Below are 22,080 nucleotides of genomic sequence, written 5' to 3' on the forward strand. Positions count from 1 at the left end.
GGCAAAAAGGACAATGTCTGAGTTTAATTTAATAAGAGAAAAGCTGTGAAATGGAGAGTTGAAAATAAATAGAAGGCAGGGTCAAACTTTAGTAGCCTAATGTTTGGGAAATATTTGGTGAAGTGGTAAAAAAGGATGATAGCAGTGCCGGCTATGTTATGTGTGATGATTGTGAGGCGCTATACAAATTCAAGTCACAAGATGGGGACTTTAACATCGCACGTCAAGGGAACTGTAGGCTAGGCCTATTGCTTAGATGGGTTAAATGGAATAGGAACCTAAAATCTGGACACTGACTGTATCTATAACCTCTCACATAGCCTAATATAATATTAACTCCTGCAGAATTAAGCATTTCTTGCAGTAAAATGATACACTAAATGTACATTTTGCCTTGGGAACAGGAGTGGATAAATATTATTGATTTATTTCAGCATCTTGAGAGACTGAATGTGTGGTTAGGGACCATCTGAAAAGGTTGTCTTTATCATCATCATAGTATTTCAACCACTTAAAATATGCCTCTGCATCCAAGCCGAACTGAAATCTTATCAGAAACATCTCTGACTGCACAGCACATTTTCAATATTTGCTGGTTAGGGTCTGGTGCGGGCCTCAGATTTTCACTTTATCACATATCGTCTGGCGGTTACAGATGGGTTATTAGAATTGTGGACTGGCGTGGGTGACAAACAGCTGACAGGCGCATCATAGTGTGTGTGTGTGAGAGAGAGATATTATATATTATGTACTTTAACTATTTGCACATCTTTACAACCATAGCAGTGGAGGCTGGTGGGCTCATTGTACTGGCTGGAATGGATTTAATGGAACGGTATCAAAAACATCAAATATATGGAAACCACATGTTTGACTCTGTTCGATTGATTCCATTCGAGCTATTAAAATGAGCCCGTCCTGCAATAGCTCCTCCCACCAGCATCCATTGGTACATAGCCATAATATGACATTTGAAATGTCTATTTCTTTAAAACTTTTGTGAGTGCTACTCCTACTGCTCTTTCCTCATCTGAACGTGTGTTCTCGCATACCCGAGAGCATCTTGTCAGCGCGGCGGGGACACAGGAATCCTCATCTCTCCCAAGTGGACATTCTCTCTTTTTCCCCTGACCCATCTGTCTATCTCCTCATTTGAATTCCATGCTGTCACAGTCACTAGCCCATTCAAGCTTAACATCCTTGTCATTTATCGTCCTCCAGGTTCCCTTGGAGAGTTCATTAATGAGCTTGATGCCTTGATAAGTTCCTTTCCTGAGGATGGCTCATCGCTCACAGTTCTGGGTGACTTTAACCTCCCTACGTCTGCCTTTGACTCATTTCTCTCTGCCTCCTTCTTTCCACTCCTTTCCTCTTTTGACCTCACCCTCTAACCGTCCCCCCCTACTCACAAGGCAGGCAATACGCTTGACCTCATCTTTACTAGATGCTGTTCTTCTACTAATCTCACTGCAACTCCCCTCCAAGACTCCGACCACTACTTTGTATCCTTTTCTCTCTCGCTCTCCTCCAACACTACTCACTCTGCCCCTACTCAGATGGTAATGTGCCGTCGCAACCTTCGCTCTCTCTCTCCCGCTACTCTCTCCTCTTCCATCCTATCATCTCTTCCCTCTGCTTAATCCTTCTCCCTCCGATCTCCTGATTCTGCCTCCTCAACCCTCCTCTCCTCCCTTTCTGCATCTTTTGACTCTCTATGTCCCCTATCCTCCCGGCCGGCTCGGTCCTCCCCTCCTGCTCTGTGGCTTGACGACTCATTGCGAGCTCACAGAAGAGGGCTCCGGGCAGCCGAGCGGAAATGGAGGAAAACTAGACTCCCTGCGGACCTGTCATCTTTTCACTCCCTCCTCTCTACATTCTCTTCCTCTGTTTCCGCTGCTAAAGCCACTTTCTACCACTCTAAATTTCAAGCATCTGCCCCTAACCCTAGGAAGCTCTTTGCCACCTTCTCCTCCTGCTGAATCCTCCTCCTCCTCCCCCTCCCTCCTCCCTCTCTGTGGATGACTTCGTCAATCATTTTGAAAAGAAGGTTGACAACATCCGATCCTCATTTATTAAGTGAAATGACACCGCTGGTCCTGCTCACACTGCCCTACCCTATGCTTTGACTTCTTTCTCCCCTCTATCTCCAGATGAAATCTTGCGACTTGTGACGGCCGGCCGCCCAACAACCTGCCCGCTTGACCCTATCCCCTCCTCTCTTCTCCAGACCATTTCCGGAGACCTTCTCCCTTACCTCACCTCGCTCATCAACTCATCCTTGACCGCTGGCCATGTCCCTTCCGTCTTCAAGAGAGTGAGAGTTGCACCCCTCCTCAAAAAACCTACACTCGATCCCAACAACTACAGAACAGTATCCCTTCTTTCTTTTCTCTCCAAAACTCTTGAGCGTGCCGTCTCTAGCCAACTCTCCTGCTATCTCTCTCAGAATGACCTTCTTGATCCAAACCAGTCAGGTTTCAAGACTGGTCATTCAACTGAGACTGCTCTTCTCTGTGTCACGGAGGCTCTCCACACTGCTAAAGCTAACTCTCTCTCCTCTGCTCTTATCCTTCTAGACCTATCCGCTGCATTTGATACTGTGAACCATCAGATCCTCCTCTCCGACCTCTCCGAGTTGGGCATCTCCGGCGCTGCTCACTCTTGGATTGCGTCCTACCTGACAGGTCGCTCCTACCAGGTGGCATGGCGAGAATCTGTCTCTGCGCCACGTGCTCTCACCGCTGGTGTCCCCCAGGGCTCAGTTCTAGGCCCTCTCCTATTCTCTCTATACACCAAGTCACTTGGCTCTGTCATATCCTCACATGGTCTCTCCTATCATTGCTATGCAGACGACACACAATTAATTTTCTCCTTTCCCCCTTCTGATAACCAGGTGGCGAATCGCATCTCTGCATGTCTGGCAGACATATCAGTGTGGATGTCGGATCACCACCTCAAGCTGAACCTCGGGTAGACGGAGCTGCTCTTCCTCCCGGAGAAGGACTGCCCGCTCCATGATCTCGCCATCACGGTTGACAACTCCGTTGTGTCCTCCTCCCAGAGTGCAAAGAACCTTGGTGTGACCCTGGACAACACCGTGTCGTTTTCCACTAACATCAAAGCGTACGACCCTACCTTACACAGAAAGCGGCACAGGTCCTAATCCAGGCACTTGTCATCTCCCGTCTGGATTACTGCAACTTGCTGTTGGCTGGGCTCCCTGCCTGTGCCATTAAACTCTACAACTTATCCAGAACGCTGCAGCCCGTCTGGTGTTCAACCTTCCCAAGTTCTCTCATGTCACCCCACTCCTCCGCACACTCCACTGGCTTCCAGTTGAGGCTTGCATCTACTACAAGACCATGGTGCTTGCCTACAGAGCTGTGAGGGGAACGGCACCTCCTTACCTTCAGGCTCTGATCAGACCCTACACCCAAACGAGGGCACTACGTTCATCCACCTCTGGCCTGCTAGCTCCCCTACCTCTACGGAAGCACAGATCCCACTCAGCCCAGTCAAAGCTATTCGCTGCTCTGGCACCCCAATGGTGGAACAAGCTCCCCCACGATGCCAGGACAGCGGAGTCACTGACCACCTTCCGGAGACACTTGAAACCCTACCTCTTCAAGGAATACCTGGAATAGTATAAAGTAATCCTTCTTCCCCCACCCACATAAAAAAAAAAGAAAAAAAAAAAGGTAGTTGTCCCACTAGCTATCATAAGTTGAATGCACCAATTTGTAAGTCGCTCTGGATAAGAGCGTCTGCTAAATGATGTAAATGTAATGTCTACTGTTAATTTCTGATTGTTTATTTAACTTTTGTTTATTATCAATTTCACTTGCTTTGGCAATAAAGCCCTTTGAATTGAACTTGATATTTAAGCCACGTTCATGTGCTAGTAAGAACTAGGAAACTCTGAAATGTCCTACTTGTTAACTGGTTGTAGTTATACACGTGCCGCGTTCAACCATTTAGCGAGTCGAAAAAGTTAGAGTTTCCTAGTTCCGACTAGTACGTGAATGCGGCATTAGCTATAATGAAACCACTGAATGCAAATTCCCATAAATTAAAAACAATGCAAACCATCGTAGTTGTAATGTGTATAAACTGAGTTTAGGAGACGTTACAACAATCTACCCGCTGAGGATGACTAACTACAAACCAATACAGTCCCAATGCATTACATGGTCCCATTCACGATTTTCAAAAGACTGACCCCTCCCTCGGACCGCCCCTTTAGTCCCTTGGCTAGTCATGTGACAAATAAACGGCTGCAATATTCTGGGGGCGGAGACTTGTTCAAATTCAAGCGTGCAATCAATGGTGGGTTTCTGACCAAGTCACTATAATCATCCAATGAAACGCCGTATCAGAGATTACTGGGCACGTCGGGGGGATTTTGAATTTTCAGCAGCATCACTATTGTCTTTCGGAGCGAAGTGGCAAAAGTACCGCTTTTGGGTGAGTTCGGATTTCTAGATACAACTTTTTTATTTGTAGCAAGTTGGTAAAGCAGATAGTTAAATTGGACACAATATTGTTTTGAACAAGTCCGCTGTGACTTTTACTTTGTTTACATTCGATATGAATAACAGTCTAGCTAGCGCTAAATTAGGCTAGCCAACGGTAGTTTGACTAGCTAGCTAGCTAGCTAGTTAGTTAGCTATCTAAGCTAAAGTGCATAAAAGCAGAGGAATAATATATTTGATAAAAGGCAGTAGAGTTATACGTCATTAATAACCAAGACATATGATTAAACGCGAGTCAGTAGCAGAGAGTTTGATGTTTCTTTTTGTTTTTGAAAGTTAATGATTCTCCACTAACGTAAAGTATGCGATACATTTTATAAAAATTCTTGCTAATAATCACATCCATAAAAATAAATTTTAGGGAAAAGACCATCTTATTCAGTATTTTTTTAAAGGTGTGCTTAAATAATTACTTTGGCACATTGAATAGTATGCTCTGTAAGAATAAGGTATTTAAATCAATTGATACTCTTAAGCTTTTCAAAAAAGAAGTTGAATTTAAAAACCCTGTATGTGTTTCTGTTTTTATCTGTTTGATATTTTGTGTAAAAAATAATAATTAAGAAGGATGTATAGATTTTTATAACACATTTGAATTTGTATCCTTCAAAATGTATGGAATTTCAATATTAGCAGAGAACTTGTATTCATACGTCCTAATAGTTAGTTATGCATGTATGTGAACTGTGATGATCAAACACTATTTACTGAGTCAAACCTGTCAGCTAAACTTTGTCACACTAGTAGCCCTATAAATATGATTCCAAATTCCTGATCAGTTGATATTAACTTTCACATTTGGATATTGTCTTTTTTTTTTTACATCAATAAATAAAAAGACTATCCAAATTGTGACATTTTATATAAAACATAATGAATCTAGCTTACTATTTAGGGCTATTTCACTAGCACTGCCTCCATTCAAATATGCTCAGCAAATGAACATTCGTTTTGGTACTTCTCCCCTCCCAGGATATGCTGGTTGAGGCTTGACATAGCTAGCTACAGATATTGAAGCAGGATGAGCTGGGCAGTGGAGGAGTGGAAGGATGGTCTTTCAGGCAAAGCCCTGCAGAAGATACAAGAGATTGAGGGACAGCTGGACAAGCTGAAGAAGGAGAGGACTCAGAAACAGTTCCAGCTCGACGCACTGGAGGCTGCTCTACAAAAACAGAAACAAAAGGTTGGTGACTTAAGTTATGATGTTGAATTCCAAAACATTAACTATACTTTCTCCTAGGGGGAATTTGTGTTTTGGCATTCAGTTTGTGTGTTTGACATTCAAAGTTGTGTGTTCTCCAGGTTGACAGTGAGAAGACCGAGGCGTCGGCTATTAAGAGGGAGAACCAGGCCTTAGTAGAGTCATGTGACGCCCTGGAGAAGGCCCGTCAGAAGGCGACCCATGACCTGGGGGTCAAAGTGCAACAGGTCAGCAACCTGGAGGGTCAGCTCGGCACCAGCAAGAAGACCATAGAACGACTGGAGCAGGAACTCAAGAAGTGAGTCGTTTGCTCAGTACTACTGTACACTAGGGCTGTACCAGATATACGTTGGCTTTGTGCACATACTGTAGATGGTTAGCTAGCCTAGGAATAGGATAGTTAAAACATGGTAATAACACTGTATTCCTCTCTACAGATATAAGAATGAAAAGGACCGTTCTCAGCCCTCCCACTCCTCTGATGTACAGTCCTACAGCACTCCTCAGAAGACCTTGGCCACTCCTGCTGCTACCCCCAGCTTCAGACAGCATGGTAGAGCCCACTTCCTCTGTGTATTTGTCAAGGTGCAGTTGTTGCCAGGGCTCCATTTAAAACCAAAAAGTAAACAAAATTCTGATTCCAATTCCAAATATTCCTCTTTGAAAAACATTGGAGAGAATTTCAGTGTACTTACTGAATTGACTGGAATTTAAATGAAATTGACCCCAACCCTGGTAGAAGGTGCCATAACTAGTATAATCTGTCTGTTTTAAATGCATGGTCATGGTGTGAACAGTTTCTCTCCCTCCCAGACTCCAGGCTGGAGGACCTTCAGGAGAGACACAACCAGGAGGTGGAAGAGAGGAAGAGACTGGAAGCCGAACTCAAAATCACACAGGTCAAAGTGAGTTGAAATGCTCAGTAGCACCACCACACAGTCCGATGCAGTGCAGGGGCTACAACTGGAGTGGTTTTGTTAGCATGATAATCCACTATGACACTCTGGAACTGAAAGGTTGCTGGTTCAAATACCCGAGTCGACAAGGTGAAACATCTTTCCATGTGCCCTTGAGCAAGGCACTTAACCCTAATTTGCTCCAGGGGCGCCGTACTACTATTGCTGACCCTGTAAAATAACACATTTCACTGCACCTATTTTTATTTTTTATTTAACCTTTATTTAACTAGGCAAGTCTGTTAAGAACAAATTCTTATTTAGAATGACGGCCTACACCGGCCAAACCCGGACGACGCTCTGCCAATTGTGCGCTGCCCTATGGGACTCCCAATCACGGCCGGTTGTGATACAGCCTGGAATCGAACCAGGGGGTCTGTAGTGACGCCTCAAGCACTGAGATGCAGTGCCTTAGACAACTGCGCCACTCGGGAGCTCACACCTATCCGGTGTATGTGACAGTAAAACATATATACCTGTTGAACCGGTCATATAAGCCAAAGCGTTGTTGTTGTTGCTTTGAAAAAGCATCACAAATGGGATGTACAGATGCGGTCAAAAGTATTGGCACCCTTGCATAATTCACTATTTCTTCTAAAATAGTTTGAAATGGAAAAAACTGTTGGTTTTTACAGGTGTATTTGTTTGATTTACAACTGCAGAGGACCAAGAATAAAAAATCTAAACTGAAATTGTGATTTTTCACTTTAAAGTAAAAAAAATGGCCTGCACTAAATTATTCTAATTGGAGGCTGATTCTCGTTTATTCTGTAATTTAATTCACCTGTAGTGCAGGTGCCTATAGGTAAAAATAGCCATTCAACCATTTACAAATAAAAATAACAAAATATATACGAACATTCTGCTCCGTTGTAAATTGCACGGGTGCCAATATATTTGACTACGTATGTATGGTATAATACTGGTCCCTGCCGGATTTCACTGCGTTTTTGAAAAATATTTGTGGACAAAAATGCTTGACTTTGCTGTTATTTAAAAAAAATCCAATTGTCAAAAAATGCACTGATGGGGAAAACGTTTTTGGGTGTGACTTGATTAAACCATTTTGTGCGGTGATTAGTTAAAATTGCGAGCCCTCTTTTTGTAATGCGGTGAGCAGACAGTTTTATGCTGTAATATTGCAGTGATTTGTCCAATTTGCAAGCCCACGCGTAATATGCGGGGAATTGTTGGTTTTGCACACCAAAAAATTGCAACTGCTGGAGGGACTGTAATACGATACGTAGTGATACGTGGTTCTGTCTCGTTTTCTAGCTGTTGAACCAGTCGTCCGTCAGTCATAAGGACATTGCCGCCCGGCAACAAGCAGGCTCCTCCATATTCCCATGGCAACAGCAGGACAAGGGCCGCCAGTCCCAGGACACCATTGAAACGCCCCTGACGAGACGAGCAGTGGGCGGGACATCCACTGGTGGCTTCCTGTGGAACACAGAGGATACACCAATCAAACCCATCCAGCGAATCAGCACATCTGTATCCCAGTTTGACTCTGATGGCTCCTCCTCCCAGCAGATGGAACAGCTGAGGACACTGAATCAAGGTTAGGCCACGCCCTGTTATACTAATAGTATTGTTTACAAACCCGGGCCAGGTCACAGTCAGTAGGCACATTCCTGGCCGGGTCACAGTCAGTAGGCACATTCCTGGCCGGGTCACAGTCAGTAGGCACATTCCTGGCCGGGTCACAGTCAGTAGGCACATTCCTGGCCGGGTCACAGTCAGTAGGCACATTCCTGGCCGGGTCACAGTCAGTAGGCACATTCCTGGCCGGGTCACAGTCAGTAGGCACATTCCTGGCCGGGTCACAGTCAGTAGGCACATTCCTGGCCGGGTCACAGTCAGTAGGCACATTCCTGGCCGGGTCACAGTCAGTAGGCACATTTGTGAGAAAACGCTTTGTAACGGAAAAACAAAATGTTCTGACTGGAGAAACTCGGGTAGTGTAGTCACGTCTCCTTGTTTCTCAATGTTTGGTCCTGTTTTTTGTTGTTGTCCTGTCAGAGCTGAAGAGTAAAGTGTCTGAGCTGGAGCAGCGTCTGCAGTCACAGGAGAAGGACACGAGGCTGCAGAGCGGCAGGCTCCAAGAGCTACAAGGCCAGCTGGACCAGGCTAGGAGAGACCTGACAGACAGAGACAAGACCCTGGGCAAGAGCAGGGATGAACTTAGCAAGGCTACCACTCAGCACGAACAAGCTGTCGCCAAGGTAGAGGATATGTGGAGTATTAAAAAATAAAATAATTTGCTAATGCATACCTGTTGTGTTTCTGAGGGCTGTTTTGAACACAAGTAAATGAATGAACCATTACTTTGTCTCCTCCCAGTGTGTGTCAGTGGAGCAGAAATTGAAGCAGGTCTCTGAGGAGATGTCCTGCCAGAGGCACAATGCTGAGAGCTGCAGACGAGCTCTGGAACAGAAGGTCAAGGACCAGGAGAAGGAGAGCCAGAAGGTTTGCTTCTTTTGTCCTTTCAGACTTTGTAGTTGAAATTAATACTGTGAATCCACCTGTGGCAACTTCAATCTCTGTTACCCATGTTTGTTTTTTGTGGAACAGCTGTTGCTGAAAGGAGGTGTATGAATGTATGTTTCCTTGTGTTTGTGTGTAGGAGCTGGCCCACCTCCAGAACAGCCACCACGCCCTAGAGCAGCAGTTTAACCAGACCAAGACCAAGCTGAACCAGGAGATACAGCAAGCCAAGAAAGACCACAACATCCTGCAGGCTGAGATGGACAAGGTAATGTAATACGTTGTGATTATGGGCTGGAGTTATTCATTTCTACACGTTACTGCCAACCACTCAAAGTTCACTTCCTGTTACCAAGTATGTCATTTCCCTCCCTGCCCTCTGCCAGGTGTCATGCCAGAGGAGCCAGCTGGAGAGAGACCAGGAGGAGCAGAAACAGAAGCTGCTGAGGTCGGAACAGAGCCTACAGGCCAGCCAAAACAAGGAGCAGGACCTCAGGAAGAAATTTGAGGTGTGCCATGATTTATGGAATTTCTCTTTAAACCTGTTATGTATTCCTCTGTAACGTGTTCATTTGTGGAAAAATGTGCTGGACTAAATAAACCAAAAAACACAATGAAACCACACACACACACACAGAAAGTACTATTTTATTAGATGCACACAATGTTTCACACCTAGCCTGGGTGGTCTTTTTTTGGGGGGGGGGGGGGGGGGGGTGAGGGGGGGTAGATCAGCTTAAAATTGCAGATAGATTGTAACTTCCATCAATGTAATTGTCTGCATCACTTCCAATCCCCCATGTTTTTTTTATATATATACTCCCCTTTATTACTTTTCAACCCCTGGGTGGTCTTTGAGGAAATGTGTACGTCCTCCATCTTGGAACCAGAGCTATACTCCATCTTGGAACCAGAGGTAATCTGATTGTGTGTTTAACTTGTCCAGGAGATGCAGAGAGAGAAGAACGTTGTGAGCGCCCAGCTGGACCAGGGCAGCAAGAGGCTGTCTCAGCTGGAGGAGGAGAGGAAGACCTCTGAGCAGAACCTCAAACGCACCCAGAGCACGCTGGATGACTTCAGAGGTAGGTTGTTGTTGTTTCTTTACCTTTATTTATCCAGGTACTCATTGCGATAAAATCTCTTGTTTAAGAGAGACCTGGTGCATGGTCTCCAAACCTATCTATTATGATTTAGCAATGTAAAAAAATAATGTGTTTAAAATACTAAATTGTGATGTGTTTGATGTGATGTGTTTGATGCCTTGTCATATCTCTAGTTTTAGCTTCCTCACATTAGATGTTGTTTCTGTTTGGCTGTTGTTCAACAGCCAAAAATGAAGCCCAGTGCGACGAGCTGAAAGGACTTGTCACTAAACTGGAAAGCCAGACCAGATCGTCAGCCCAAGATCTAGAGAACCTAAAGAAAACGCTCGCAGACGCAGAGACCAAGAATGACAAGACTCAGAGTGAACTGAAGACACAAAAACAGGAAGTGGAACAGATCACAAACAAACACAACGCTCTGGAGAAGGAGATCCAGGAGCTGAAGACAACCCTGACCACCACACAGAGCGAGTGTGTGCAGCTGAAGAAGGAGTACGAGACACTTCAGGGATGGAAAACAGAGAAGGAGACACTCGTTAATGAGACTGAGGCTGTGCAGCAAGGCTTTGCTGACAAAATCACTGAGCTGGAGAAGAGTCTGGGCTCGTTGAACGACGATAACAGTGGTCTAATGGAGCAGCTGAAGACTCTGGATGCTGAGAAGGCTTGTCTATCGGGGCAGATCGACTCCCTGAAGGGAGAACTCCTCAACAAGTGCACCGACCTGGAGGAGAAGGGCCACATGTACGAAGAGCTCCAGAAACAGCTGGAGGAGTCTGACCAGAAACACTCCAAAGACCTGGACAACGTTGGGTTACAGGTGACCCAGCTGGAGGGACAGGTGAAGGACCTGGAGTCCAGGCTGCAGGTGGAGACTGGCAGGGCGGAGCGGGCCGAAAGGTCTCACACTGTTCTCCAGGAGCAGTACCAGGCGGCCTGCGACCTGGCCCGGTCTAAAGATGCTCTGGTGGAGTTGGGCCAGAGCGAAGTAGCCCAGCTCCGGGAGAGCCTGGCTCAGATCACGGCCCTGCAGGAGGAACAGCTGGCCAGGTTTACCCAGGAGAAGAGCACCCTCCTGAAGGAGTGTGAGGAAAGCGTAGCGGCAAAGGCAGACGAGGCTGAGCAGGCCAAGCTGAGCCTGGTTAAGATTCAGCAGGAGCTGCCATTCCTCCAGGACCAGGTGGCTTCGCTGGAGTCCAACCTGAAGATCCAGAAAAGTTTGGGTGTTGCGCTACAGGCCAAGTATGACAACCTTGTCAATACTAAAGAGGATCTTGTGGAGAAGCTTTCCGAGGCAGAAAAGCGAGGGGAAAGTCTTCAGGGTGAAGTCAATAGCCTCTCAGAGCAGGCGAAGACTGTCGGCTCTCTACAGGAGCGCTGTGATAATCTGACAGCTGCGGCACAGGAGACCATAAGCGCTCTGCAGAACATGACCGAGACCCTGACCCAGACTGAGACAGAGCTGCAGACACTGAGAGACATGGTTGAGAAACTGGAAGCTCAGCTGAGCGAAGCTGAGACAAAGGCCTCAAATCTTGAGAGGGACAAGGCAGAGATGGTAGAGAAGATCCAAAGGGAAGCTGAAGAGGTTTCTGTGAAGTATCAAAGCCTTCAGGACTCCCAGGAAGAGGAGAGGAATGGTTTGCTGAAGAAGATCTCTACATTGAAGCACAGACTCGCTGAGAATGACGCTGCTTCCACCCAGCTGTCTTCTGATCTGAAGAACTCCCTAGAAGCGCTGCAGAAGACCCACTCTGCTGCCGTGGAGCTCAACTCCAACTTGGAGAGCAGCCTGGTGGAGAAAACAAACCTAATCTCCTCTCAGGAGAAGGAAGTCAAAGAGCTCTCAGAGAGACTCCGTAAGGAAACCGAGAGCCATGTTACAGAGATGGAGACTTACCTCCAGAAACAGAGAGGCCTGAAGGAGCAGCTTGAGATTGTAAAGAGCCAGCTGGAGAGTAAAAGCCAGGAGGCAGCCGAGGCTAATGAGAAGTGGGAGAGGGCCTCACTAGAACTGTCTAAGCTGAGAGAAGATTTGTCTTCTGCCAGAAACAGTGTCGATGAGAAAGGCCGTAAGATCAAGAGTCTGAAAGAGAGGTTGAACCAGGCTGAGTCTGAACAAGACAAAGCTACCGAGGCCCTGAAAGAGAAGGTCATCAGCATGAACAAGATCAAGGTCCAGCTGGAGATGCTTCAGATGGACCTGGAGGACAATGAGGCCTGCATGAACTCCTTTGACACCCAGATAGAGGAGCTCAAAGGAACCGTGGAGGAACTCCGAGGAACCGTGGCCTCTCTGGACGGGAGACTGGAGGAGAGCGCGACGCAGAGGTCCACCTTGGAGACCGAGCTGGGCTCTGTCAAAGAGCAGCTGTCAGAGAAGAGCTGTGAAGTCACCCAGCTGACAGCAAGTCTCGAAGACGCTCGCCAGCAGGCAGGTTTAGTGGAATCACTCCAGGCCACTGTCGATGGGCTGATGGAGACTCTGGAGGAGGTGGTTAGAAAACACAGCCATCTGGAGATGGACATCATTCAGCTCACTGAGGAGAAGGAGCAGTTGACTGTGGAGAAGGAGTATATGACTGTGGAGAAGGAGCAGTTGACTGTGGAGAAGGAGAATTTGACTGTGGAGAAGGAGCAGTTGACTGTGGAGAAGGAGCAGTTGACTGTGGAGAAGGAGCAGTTGACTGTAGAGAAGGTGCAGTTGACTGTGGAGAAGGAGCAGTTGACTGTGGAGAAGGAGCAGTTGACTGTGGAGAAGGAGCAGTTGACTGTGGAGAAGGAGCAGTTGACAGTGGAGAAGGAGAAGTTGACTGTGGAGAAGGAGCAGTTGACTGTGGAGAAGGAGCAGTTGACTGTGGAGAAGGAGCAGTTGACTGTGGAGAAGGAGCAGTTGACTGTGGAGAAGGTGCAGTTGACTGTGGAGAAGGAGCAGTTGACTGTGGAGAAGGAGCAGTTGACTGTGGAGAAGGAGCAGTTGACTGTGGAGAAGGAGCAGTTGACTGTGGAGAAGGAGCAGTTGACTGTGGAGAAGGAGCAGTTGACTGTGGAGAAGAGGCAACTCGAGGCTGACTTGCAGAGGCACGGTCTGAATGCTGGAGACGAGAGGGACGCGGTCAAACAGGAGAACGAGTGTCTCCAGCGTACGCTACAGAGCCTGACGGAGAACTACGAGGCTGTTCAGGCTGCGTTTGAGAGAGCGACCCGGCAGAGCGAGGACCAGGCCAGAGAGAGGCTTGGAAAGTTTGAGAGGGAACAAACAGAGCTCCACCAGAGACTGAGCGGACTGCAGGGTGAACTGGCCCTGTTCAAGGAGCAGTATGACAGCCTGATGACACAGGTAAATCGAAAAGAGAGAGAACTAATTGTTTATGTAATTTGGGGATTTAGTTTTTACTGTTTATTTTACCAAGCAGGTCCAATTCTTATTTACAATGATGGCCTGTATTGTATAGGTCCTTGGGAGTAAAATGTTTTTAGGAAATTGAAATGCATTATAATTATTATGACAGGCAAGCCAGCAGCAGTCCCTCATAGAGCAGCTTCAGACCAAGAGAGACCAGAAGGTCTGTACAGGAGTGGCGGACGGACCGACTTCCAGACAGACGTCAGGCTCCTTCGTCAACGTCAGCTTACCCCTAAAAGACGATACTGAGGAGATGAAACCCACAGGTTTGTTGATGATGATATGTTAAGACATTGAATTTGTAGTAGCTATGCTTTCCATTTACACAGATGTTGATGTACATGTTAATATAATAATATATACGCTTTTATCCAAAGTGACTTACAGGAAATGCTATTGATGTGGTGGTGGGGGGGGGGGGGGGGGTTCACAATGATTTACTTTATTTCATTGATCTCATCAGCGGCTGAGCAATCAGATGACCTCCACAACTCTGAGGTACCTCTACAGCCAGGGAGGGACCTCAACGATGAGCCAGCTGAGGAGTCCAGTGACTGCATGGATGAAGTCCCTGTAGAGCAGCAGAAAGCACTCCGTGAAAGCCTAGATAATGATGATATGACCGTCAGGGGTGAACATCCAGCAGTCTCCAGAACTCCCCATGACCAGGACCAGCTGGACCAGAGCAGGGAGGCGGTCAGAAAGCTAGAGGAGGAGCTACAGACTCTCCACTCCCAGCTTGACCTCGCTACCTCTGAGATGACCCTCAGGAAGGAGCTGTGCTCCGAGCTGGAGGTCAAAGTTGAAGGGTTAGAGGTGAAGGTCCAACAGATGGAGGAGGAGAGGTGTGGTGCCGCGGAGAAGATTAGCGCTGCCCTAGTGGAGAGACGGACGCTAGGTTGGTTTTTAACAAAAAATATCTTCAAAAGACACCTTTGTTGACCCCCCCCCCCCCCCCTAACGCCATGCTGTTGTACTTGTCTTTCTTGCACTAACACTTATTAGCACTGATTTGGCTTATAGCTGCTTTTATGTGGAAGGTTTCTACTCTCAACAACGGTGATACGTGATTGTCTTACCTACCTTAGTTTAATGCAGTAACTGTAAGTTCCTCTGGATAAGAGCGTTCGCTAAATGACCAATATGTCAAAAAGGTTGCTGTTTCAATCTTTTGTCCTGTGTATTATGTTTACTCTCAAGGGTGTTTTAATGATGACAATAAAATGCATTTATTATTATCAGGTGACCAGATCTCAGAGCTGACAGAGGAGGCAGAGTCCCTGAGACTGGAGCTGCAGACCTCCAAATGTCAGCTCTCTGATGTCATGGAGATGCTGGAGACACTGGAGATGGCCAAAGGTAAGGACCAGAAACCCAAATTGTGGAACTCTGGAAATGACAAATTCTATTATCTAATTTAATCTTTGTATTATGCATCATTTGAATAGTGCTAGCATCTAATTGGTTCCATTTTAGTGCTTTGGATGAATTAAGAGGTTATGATTCTTCCATCCTGAAGGTGGTTGGGGCGAGAGGTTCTTCCAGGTGGAGAGCGAGCTGAAGAGGGTTTGTTCTGAGAAGGCCAATCTGGAGAAACACATCCTCTCAATGGAGTCTGATCTGGAGTGCCTGACAGAGCAGAAAGTCAAGCTGGAGGGAGAGAGAGAGGCTAGCCGCAGGGCTAAAGCAAACCTGGAACAGCAGCTGGCCACCCTCACCTCAGAGAGCGGACAGCTCAGACAGGAGCTCGTGTCCTGCGCTGAGGACAGAGACGAGCTGGAACGGTCAGTGTCACGGTGGAGGGATAAGGCAGAGAGTCTGGAGAAGACAAACGTGGATACTAGAGAGGTTATTAAGATCTTAGAGGAAGATATCAGAAACGGGAAGAGGGAATCTAATGTGGCGTCTGCTAACCTGGAGAGTCTGCAGAAAGAGAGAGGTCAGCTGGTGCTGCAGTGTCAGACACTAGAGAAGACCATCACTCTGCAGAGCGGGGAGAAGGAAGACCTGATTAACCAACTGAACAGCTTTAAAGATAACCAGAGCTCTGCGAGCAGAGACACTGAGTCCATGGCCTCTAAGATCCAGTCTCTGGAAGGGGAGATCTCTAGACTAGCCCAGTCTCTGGAGTCTTCTCTGCTAGAGAAAGGAGAGATAGCCTCACGCCTCAACTCTACCCAGGAGGAGGTGGCCCAGATGAGGTCGGGCATCGAGAGGCTCCAGGTCCGCATAGAGTCAGACGAGAGGAAGAAGAAACACATAAGCGAACTGCTGAAGGCTGCCCAGAGGAAAGCTGATGCTCTTCAGGACCAGATAGACAAACAGGAGAGAGAGCGGGAAGAGGCTGACCAAAACCTAGAGGAGGCTGTGCTTCAGGCTGAGACGGCCATGGCCCAACTAGAAGAGTTTGAGGAAGAGAAGAAGGAACTGGCCAAGAAGATTGAGGAGATGACCGTCGAACTGGACAGCCTGAGAATTGAGAAGGAGAGGCTTGAGGGAGCGCTCTCCCTGAAGAACGCAGAGATTGAGGAGATGACCACCGAACTGGACAGCCTGAGAAATGAGAAGGAGAGGCTTGAGGGAGCGCTCTCCCTGAAGAACGCAGAGATTGAGGAGATGAAGGCAGCAAACCGAGCTGCCACTGAGGAGCTGGAGATTGGGATGAGAGAGGCTGAGGAGAAACAGAGGGCAGTGGTGGAGGGGTTACAGGCCCAGCTTGGCTCTGTGAGCTCTGAGCTGCAGACACGCAGAGAAGACCTGGAGGGGGAGAAGGAGAGAATGGTGTCTCTAGCGGCGGAGTGGGAGAAGGAGCGGGAGAGGCTGCAGCACTTAGTAGGGGAATGGAAGACTGAGGGGGAGAGGCTGAAGAAAGAGGTGGAGCGACTGCAGGCTTTGGAGGTCGAGTGGGAGAAGGAGAGAGAGATGCTGACTCTGAGAATGCAGGAGGATGTGGAGGCACAGCAGAGAGAGATGGAGGACTTCAGAGAGAACCACAACACCCTGCAGCAAGAGACCGAGAAGCTGCAGGCGCTACTGTCTGAGTGTGAGCAGAAAGACCAGGCTCAGTCTGCAGAGAGACTAGAACTACAGCAGCAGGCAGAAAGCTACAAGGTCAGTGGGTTTATGTAGTCATATTGTAGTCCTATTGATATCGTGTTGAATAGCCTATATTCTTAGTATGTGGGGTTTTCATTCATACGAGACAGGAATGATTTTGGTACTTTCTTTGGTCTTCTTTCTAACACACTACTGACTCCTCCCTGCGTCTCCTCCCTAGTTATCCCTGGAGGAGGTTACCTCAGAGAAGGAGGTGCTGAAGGCACAGCAGGAGGAGGAGGTGGCAGCCCTTAGGGGTGAGCTGACCTCGGAGAAGGAGGTGCTGAGGGGACAGTTGGCTGCAGCGGAGGAGAAGATCAGAGGTCAGCTGTCAGAGCTGAGCAGCCTGAGAACCAGAATGGAGGAGCTCAGAACTTCCATCACGGAGCAGGACAGCAGCAAACAGGTATACAGCACTTGTCACATTGTGTTGCTTTACAGCCTGGAATTTCAGTGCGTTAAATTAGGAGTGAAAACCACTTAAAAACAATTGATTCAACCAAAAAAAATCTGTAAGTGATTATTATGGTGACTAATATTATTTCTCTCAGGAGGTATCTGAGTTGAGCTCCAGAGTGGTCCATCTGTCTAAGCAGAGGGACGCAGCCCTCAGTAAGATGAACCTGTGGATGAACTCCTGTAAACAGCTGGAGAAGGAGAGGGAGGCTCTTGTACTGGAGACCCAGCAACTACAGGCCAGCCAGACACCAGGTACCATTATCTACTACGTCACCATCAATAATGATTTAAATATCATTCATGTATGAAAACAGTAGGGCCCCCAGAATTTAACCCTGGGGAACCCCACAAGAATACTTACACAATCTGAAGTTATTTCAAATAATGTAACATCATATAGAGTTAATTGACAGGAACAATGCACATTAATCATAATTTCTGTAAACGTTGCTAAAACACAGATTATTTTCTTCCTCTCATGTAAAACACCTTTAATGTAAAATCTTCCTATAGTTCCAGCTGGTGAAGGGAGCAGTGAGGAGGTGCAGACTGAACTCAAAGAGTTGAAGAAAGCTCTAGAGGAGAGGAGTGAGGAGGTGCAGGAGCTCAGCAAGACTCTAGAAGAGAGGAGCAGGGAGTTGGAGGTTCAGAAGAGGAGCAGTGAGGCTGAATTGGAGGAGCTCACTGAATCGTTGGAGGAGAGGAGCAGGGAGGCGGACGAGAGCATGGATAAATACTGCAGCCTGATGGTCCGTGTCCACAAGCTGGAGGAGACCAACGACATGCTGAAAACACGCCTGGAGCGCCTTGTCACGCAGACCGCTAACAACACGGCTAGCAACACAGCTAACAACGCTAGCAACACGGCTAACAACGCTAGCAACACGGCTAACAACGCTAGCAACACGGCTAACAACGCTAGCAACAAAACACCCAGGAGAAAGTCAGGCAGGAGGTCAGCCGCCAGGGCACAGGAAGCACTCATCCCGTCGGCTCTCGTGGAGGCAGACTCTGAGAACACGGTGCCTGCTGGTCAGGGGTCTTTGGGGAAGAGGGGTTGTGGTGCGCTAGCAGCTAGCGACAACAGCAACACTCCATTTAAAGCCCAAGAGGCCCTGCTGAACACTGCCAAGAGGGTCAAAGCAACGGCAACCACGTCCAAACCAGGAAGTAGACAGGAAGAGGAGGAGTTTAGGCCAGAGGGACTTCCTGAGCTGGTGCAGAGAGGTGAGACCTGGGAACATAGTGTATGGATGATGGATTCCAAACACAACTTTGTTCTTATTGAAGCATAATAACCTGAGCTACTACTATCAGCCTCGATTTGTCTCTCTCTCTGTCTCTCTCAGGGTTTGCTGATATCCCTCTAGGAGAGGCCAGTCCCTATATCATAAGGAGAACCGCAGTGCAGCGCTGTAGCCCTCGTCTGGCCGCCGCACGGCACACTGCCACCACCCCCTCTGCAGCCCCCCAACACAAGGTGAGTTTTACACACACACACACACAGAGCACCTGCAGATTGTCACATGCACCTAGCAGCCAGAAACAAAGGCCCACACTGCACACAAAACCCACACCCACAGGGGGCAGCAGAGTCCAGAAGGTGAGCCACACTGCAGTTAAATTACACTGAGTGTCATTGTCCAGCTGAGAGTGATATAAGCCCAGATAAACAATGTGCCATGGGAGAGATGGAGGGTAGAGAAGAGAAAGAGTGAGATGGAGATGGTTATATTCAGTCAGTCAGACTTTTTTTTATTTGTATTTAACCTTTATTTAACTAGGCAATTCAGTTATGAACAAATTCTTATTTACAATGACGGCCAAACCCGGACGACGCTGGGACAATTGTGCGCCGCCCTATGGTACTCCCAATCACGGCCGGTGGTGATACAGCCTGGAATCGAACCAGGGGGTCTGTAGTGACGCCTCAAACACTGAGATGCAGTGCCTTAGACCGCTGCGCCACTCGGGAGCCCAGCCTAACCTGGGTCACATCTGCAATGGGACCCTATTTTCTCGGCTTAGAAAATCACTCTTGACTACGGCTCGCTGGAGACCTGATAACATACACGTTCACTCACACACACTCATGTCAGTAGCTAGGTTTACATCCAATTGGCGACACATTTTCATGCGAATATTCTAAAATCTGCATAAAACGATATGCACATTTTCCCACCAGAGATGTTTCCATCAAATTGACTTGTTGCAGATGAAAGGCTGTGTGATGACGTAGTGCACATACAAATTACTTCTGCTATTAAATTCCTGTGTACCCAGTAAAAAAAATAAAAAAATGGCTAAATGAGTTTCCATCGCATTTCAACTCTACTGATGGTTTTGTCACAAAATAATTTGCGTTATATAGAGAATGTGCCCACTCTGGTCTTAGCAAGTGCGCTCTAGCCAACAGCTAGCAGTGAGGGAAGGCTACCTACATTATTATTTTTATAGGTCAAATGGCAGCCAAGTATCGATCATGTAACCAGAATAAGACCCTCAATATTTATTGGAAAGGAGCATCAAGTTCATCACCGTGCACTTTCACCATCCTGTGAAGTTCATCATAACTGATTTAATTTGTAGCCTAACTGCGTGCTTTCCCGAGTCGTAGTGGGAGGACCACACAACATATCATTGTGTGACTGCCATTTCTGGCATAATTCATTTTACAGACACAGAAAGATGCCACCATGTCAAATGAACTAATTGTCTGCATTTATAGAATTGTACCGGCATTTCCTGTTTCAATCAGCTTTTTCCTCTCTCGGGCCCATTCAGGAGTAGCACTGAAAGAACACCCTCTCCATAACTCCAGTTTAATGGAAGATCACATGCATATTGGGGGCATATTAACTTGTGGTGAAGCCTCCCTGTGGTAGTTGCAGAGCTCAGGAGGTTGGTGGCACCTTAATTGGGGAGGAGGGCTCGTGGTAATGGCTGAAGTGGAATTAGTGGAATGGTATCAAATGCATCAAACACACGGTTTCCATGTGTTTGATGCCATTCCATTTGCTCCGTTCCAGACATTATTATGAGCCGTCCTTCCCTCAACAGCCTCCTGTATTGCAGAGGGACTTTGTTATACTGTAACTAGCTCGTCATACCACCAGGTACCCTTTAACTTTAGGACGACTGGAAGAGTCCACTCATGTCTCTGTCCATAACATGTCCATTAACCCTGCAGGTGCTGGAGCCCCTGGCCCTCCAGAGCCCTGCTGGCATGGCAACTCTGTCTGACAGCCCTGTTGGGAAAGGCCTGTGTGTTAGTCCCGCCTCCAGCGGCGAGGAGAGGCGTGGCCGTCGGTCCCTGAGCACACGGAAGACTCCGGAACAGAGGGAGAAACGCAAAGAGGCCATGATGACATCCTCACGCCAAGAGGAGAACTGCCAAGTGCAGTAACATAGAAACGAACTAACCTGTACAATACCTACCAGCAGTAGGTGCCAGTAACACCCCAGCCCAAACCAATGCGATGACAGAATACTGGTACATGCCGGTGTCAGAATGTCCATTGTATGTCTAAAATGGCAGACCTGTAAATAGCATTACTAATGTATATTATCTGTCTGCTCTCTGTGTGGTACAGGTGGAACCTGATTCTCTAATGGCAGCTGTAGATGTTAAATGTCTCTGTTCGTTTTGTTTTATATTTTCTATACCTCCTGATTTACTACTACCCATTAATAGCACAATAAGATACTTTAATTTGAATGCGTTGTAATCTTTTATATGGCTGGTTTTCCAGACCCAAATTAATCCTATTGGACTGGAAAGCATGCCCGATGGAGGATCTCCATACCATTGAAATTACTTTTAAATGCAGGAATAAGGTTAATGTGTGTCTGGGGAAACCAGCCCATAAAGTCGTATAAGATTCACTCCAATACCTAGTTCTGTAGTGTTACTGGTGTTTTCTGTGTCAATAACTAACTAATAATTCCACTTCCCTCCAGCTCATTGGTTGTACATATTGATGTAACTGCAGTTTTACAATACATTGATCACATTTGCTTGACTTGGTTGTCTCTTTTTAATTGGTTTCACATCAGTGTACATATGATTTGAATTTACATGGTGTTCTCTCACTCTGCTACATTTACATTTGAGTCATTTAGCTGATGCTCCTATCCAGAGCAATTTACAGTAGTGAGTGGATACGTTTTCGTACTGGTCCCCCCGTGGGAATCGAACCCACGTTTCAAGCGCCATGCTCTACCAACTGAGCCACACGGGACCTTGCATTCAATCAGGCAGCAACTAGTCTGTGTGTACACGCACGTCGGCTCTCTCATAGTTTAGGATATTAATAATCCTGCCTTTTGAAGCCAGAGGGAGAGAGGTCTCACTGCGCGAAATACCCCTGTATCAAGATCGGACACGTCTTGACACACATTCTGACACAGCACACGTCAATGTGTATCCGAATGTGTCCAGGTCCGATATGAACCGTATCAAGACTTCCATCCTGACTGATGGCAGCCCATTCTTGCATAATCAATGCTTGGAGTTTGTCAGAATTTGTGGTGTTTTGTTTGTCCACCTGCCTCTTGAGGATCGACCACAAGTTCTCAATGGGATTAAGGTCTGGGGAGTTTCCTGGCCATGGACCCAAAACGTTAATGTTTTGTTCCCGAGCCACTTAGTTATCACTTTTGCCTTATGGCAAGGTGCTCCATCATGCTGGAAAAGGCATTGTTCGTCACCAAACTGTTCTTGGATGGTTGGGAGAAGTTGCTCTCGGAGGATGTGTTGGTACCATTCTTTATTCATGGCTGTGTTCTTAGGCAGAATTGTGAGTGAGCCCACTCCCTTGGCTGAGAAGCAACCCCATAC

General features: G+C 47.1%; 1 protein-coding gene across 2 annotated transcripts; it reads left to right on the forward strand.

Annotated features, from left to right (window-relative positions):
- The first annotated feature begins 5,504 nt into the window (after positions 1-5,504).
- On the forward strand, positions 5,505-21,261 carry cenpf (centromere protein F). Of its 2 annotated transcripts, none has more exons than XM_084144095.1 (20): positions 5,505-5,715; positions 5,835-6,031; positions 6,171-6,286; positions 6,547-6,638; positions 7,965-8,250; positions 8,712-8,914; positions 9,033-9,158; positions 9,316-9,444; positions 9,563-9,685; positions 10,123-10,258; positions 10,504-13,619; positions 13,792-13,951; positions 14,149-14,583; positions 14,928-15,044; positions 15,205-16,796; positions 16,963-17,187; positions 17,333-17,492; positions 17,754-18,467; positions 18,590-18,720; positions 20,431-21,261. In XM_084144095.1, exons 1-20 carry the CDS (start codon positions 5,554-5,556, stop codon positions 20,644-20,646), a joined length of 8,436 nt encoding a protein of 2,811 aa, XP_084000221.1. In that variant the 5' UTR covers positions 5,505-5,553; the 3' UTR covers positions 20,647-21,261. The 2 variants fall into 2 exon arrangements, with proteins under 2 accessions (XP_084000221.1, XP_084000222.1); XM_084144096.1 differs by having other exon boundaries at positions 17,336-17,492.
- The last annotated feature ends 819 nt before the right edge of the window (positions 21,262-22,080 follow it).

This window comes from Coregonus lavaretus, assembly GCF_964263955.1.
Source record: "Coregonus lavaretus genome assembly, chromosome: 27".
In the NCBI taxonomy this organism is placed as follows: Eukaryota; Metazoa; Chordata; class Actinopteri; order Salmoniformes; family Salmonidae; genus Coregonus; species Coregonus lavaretus.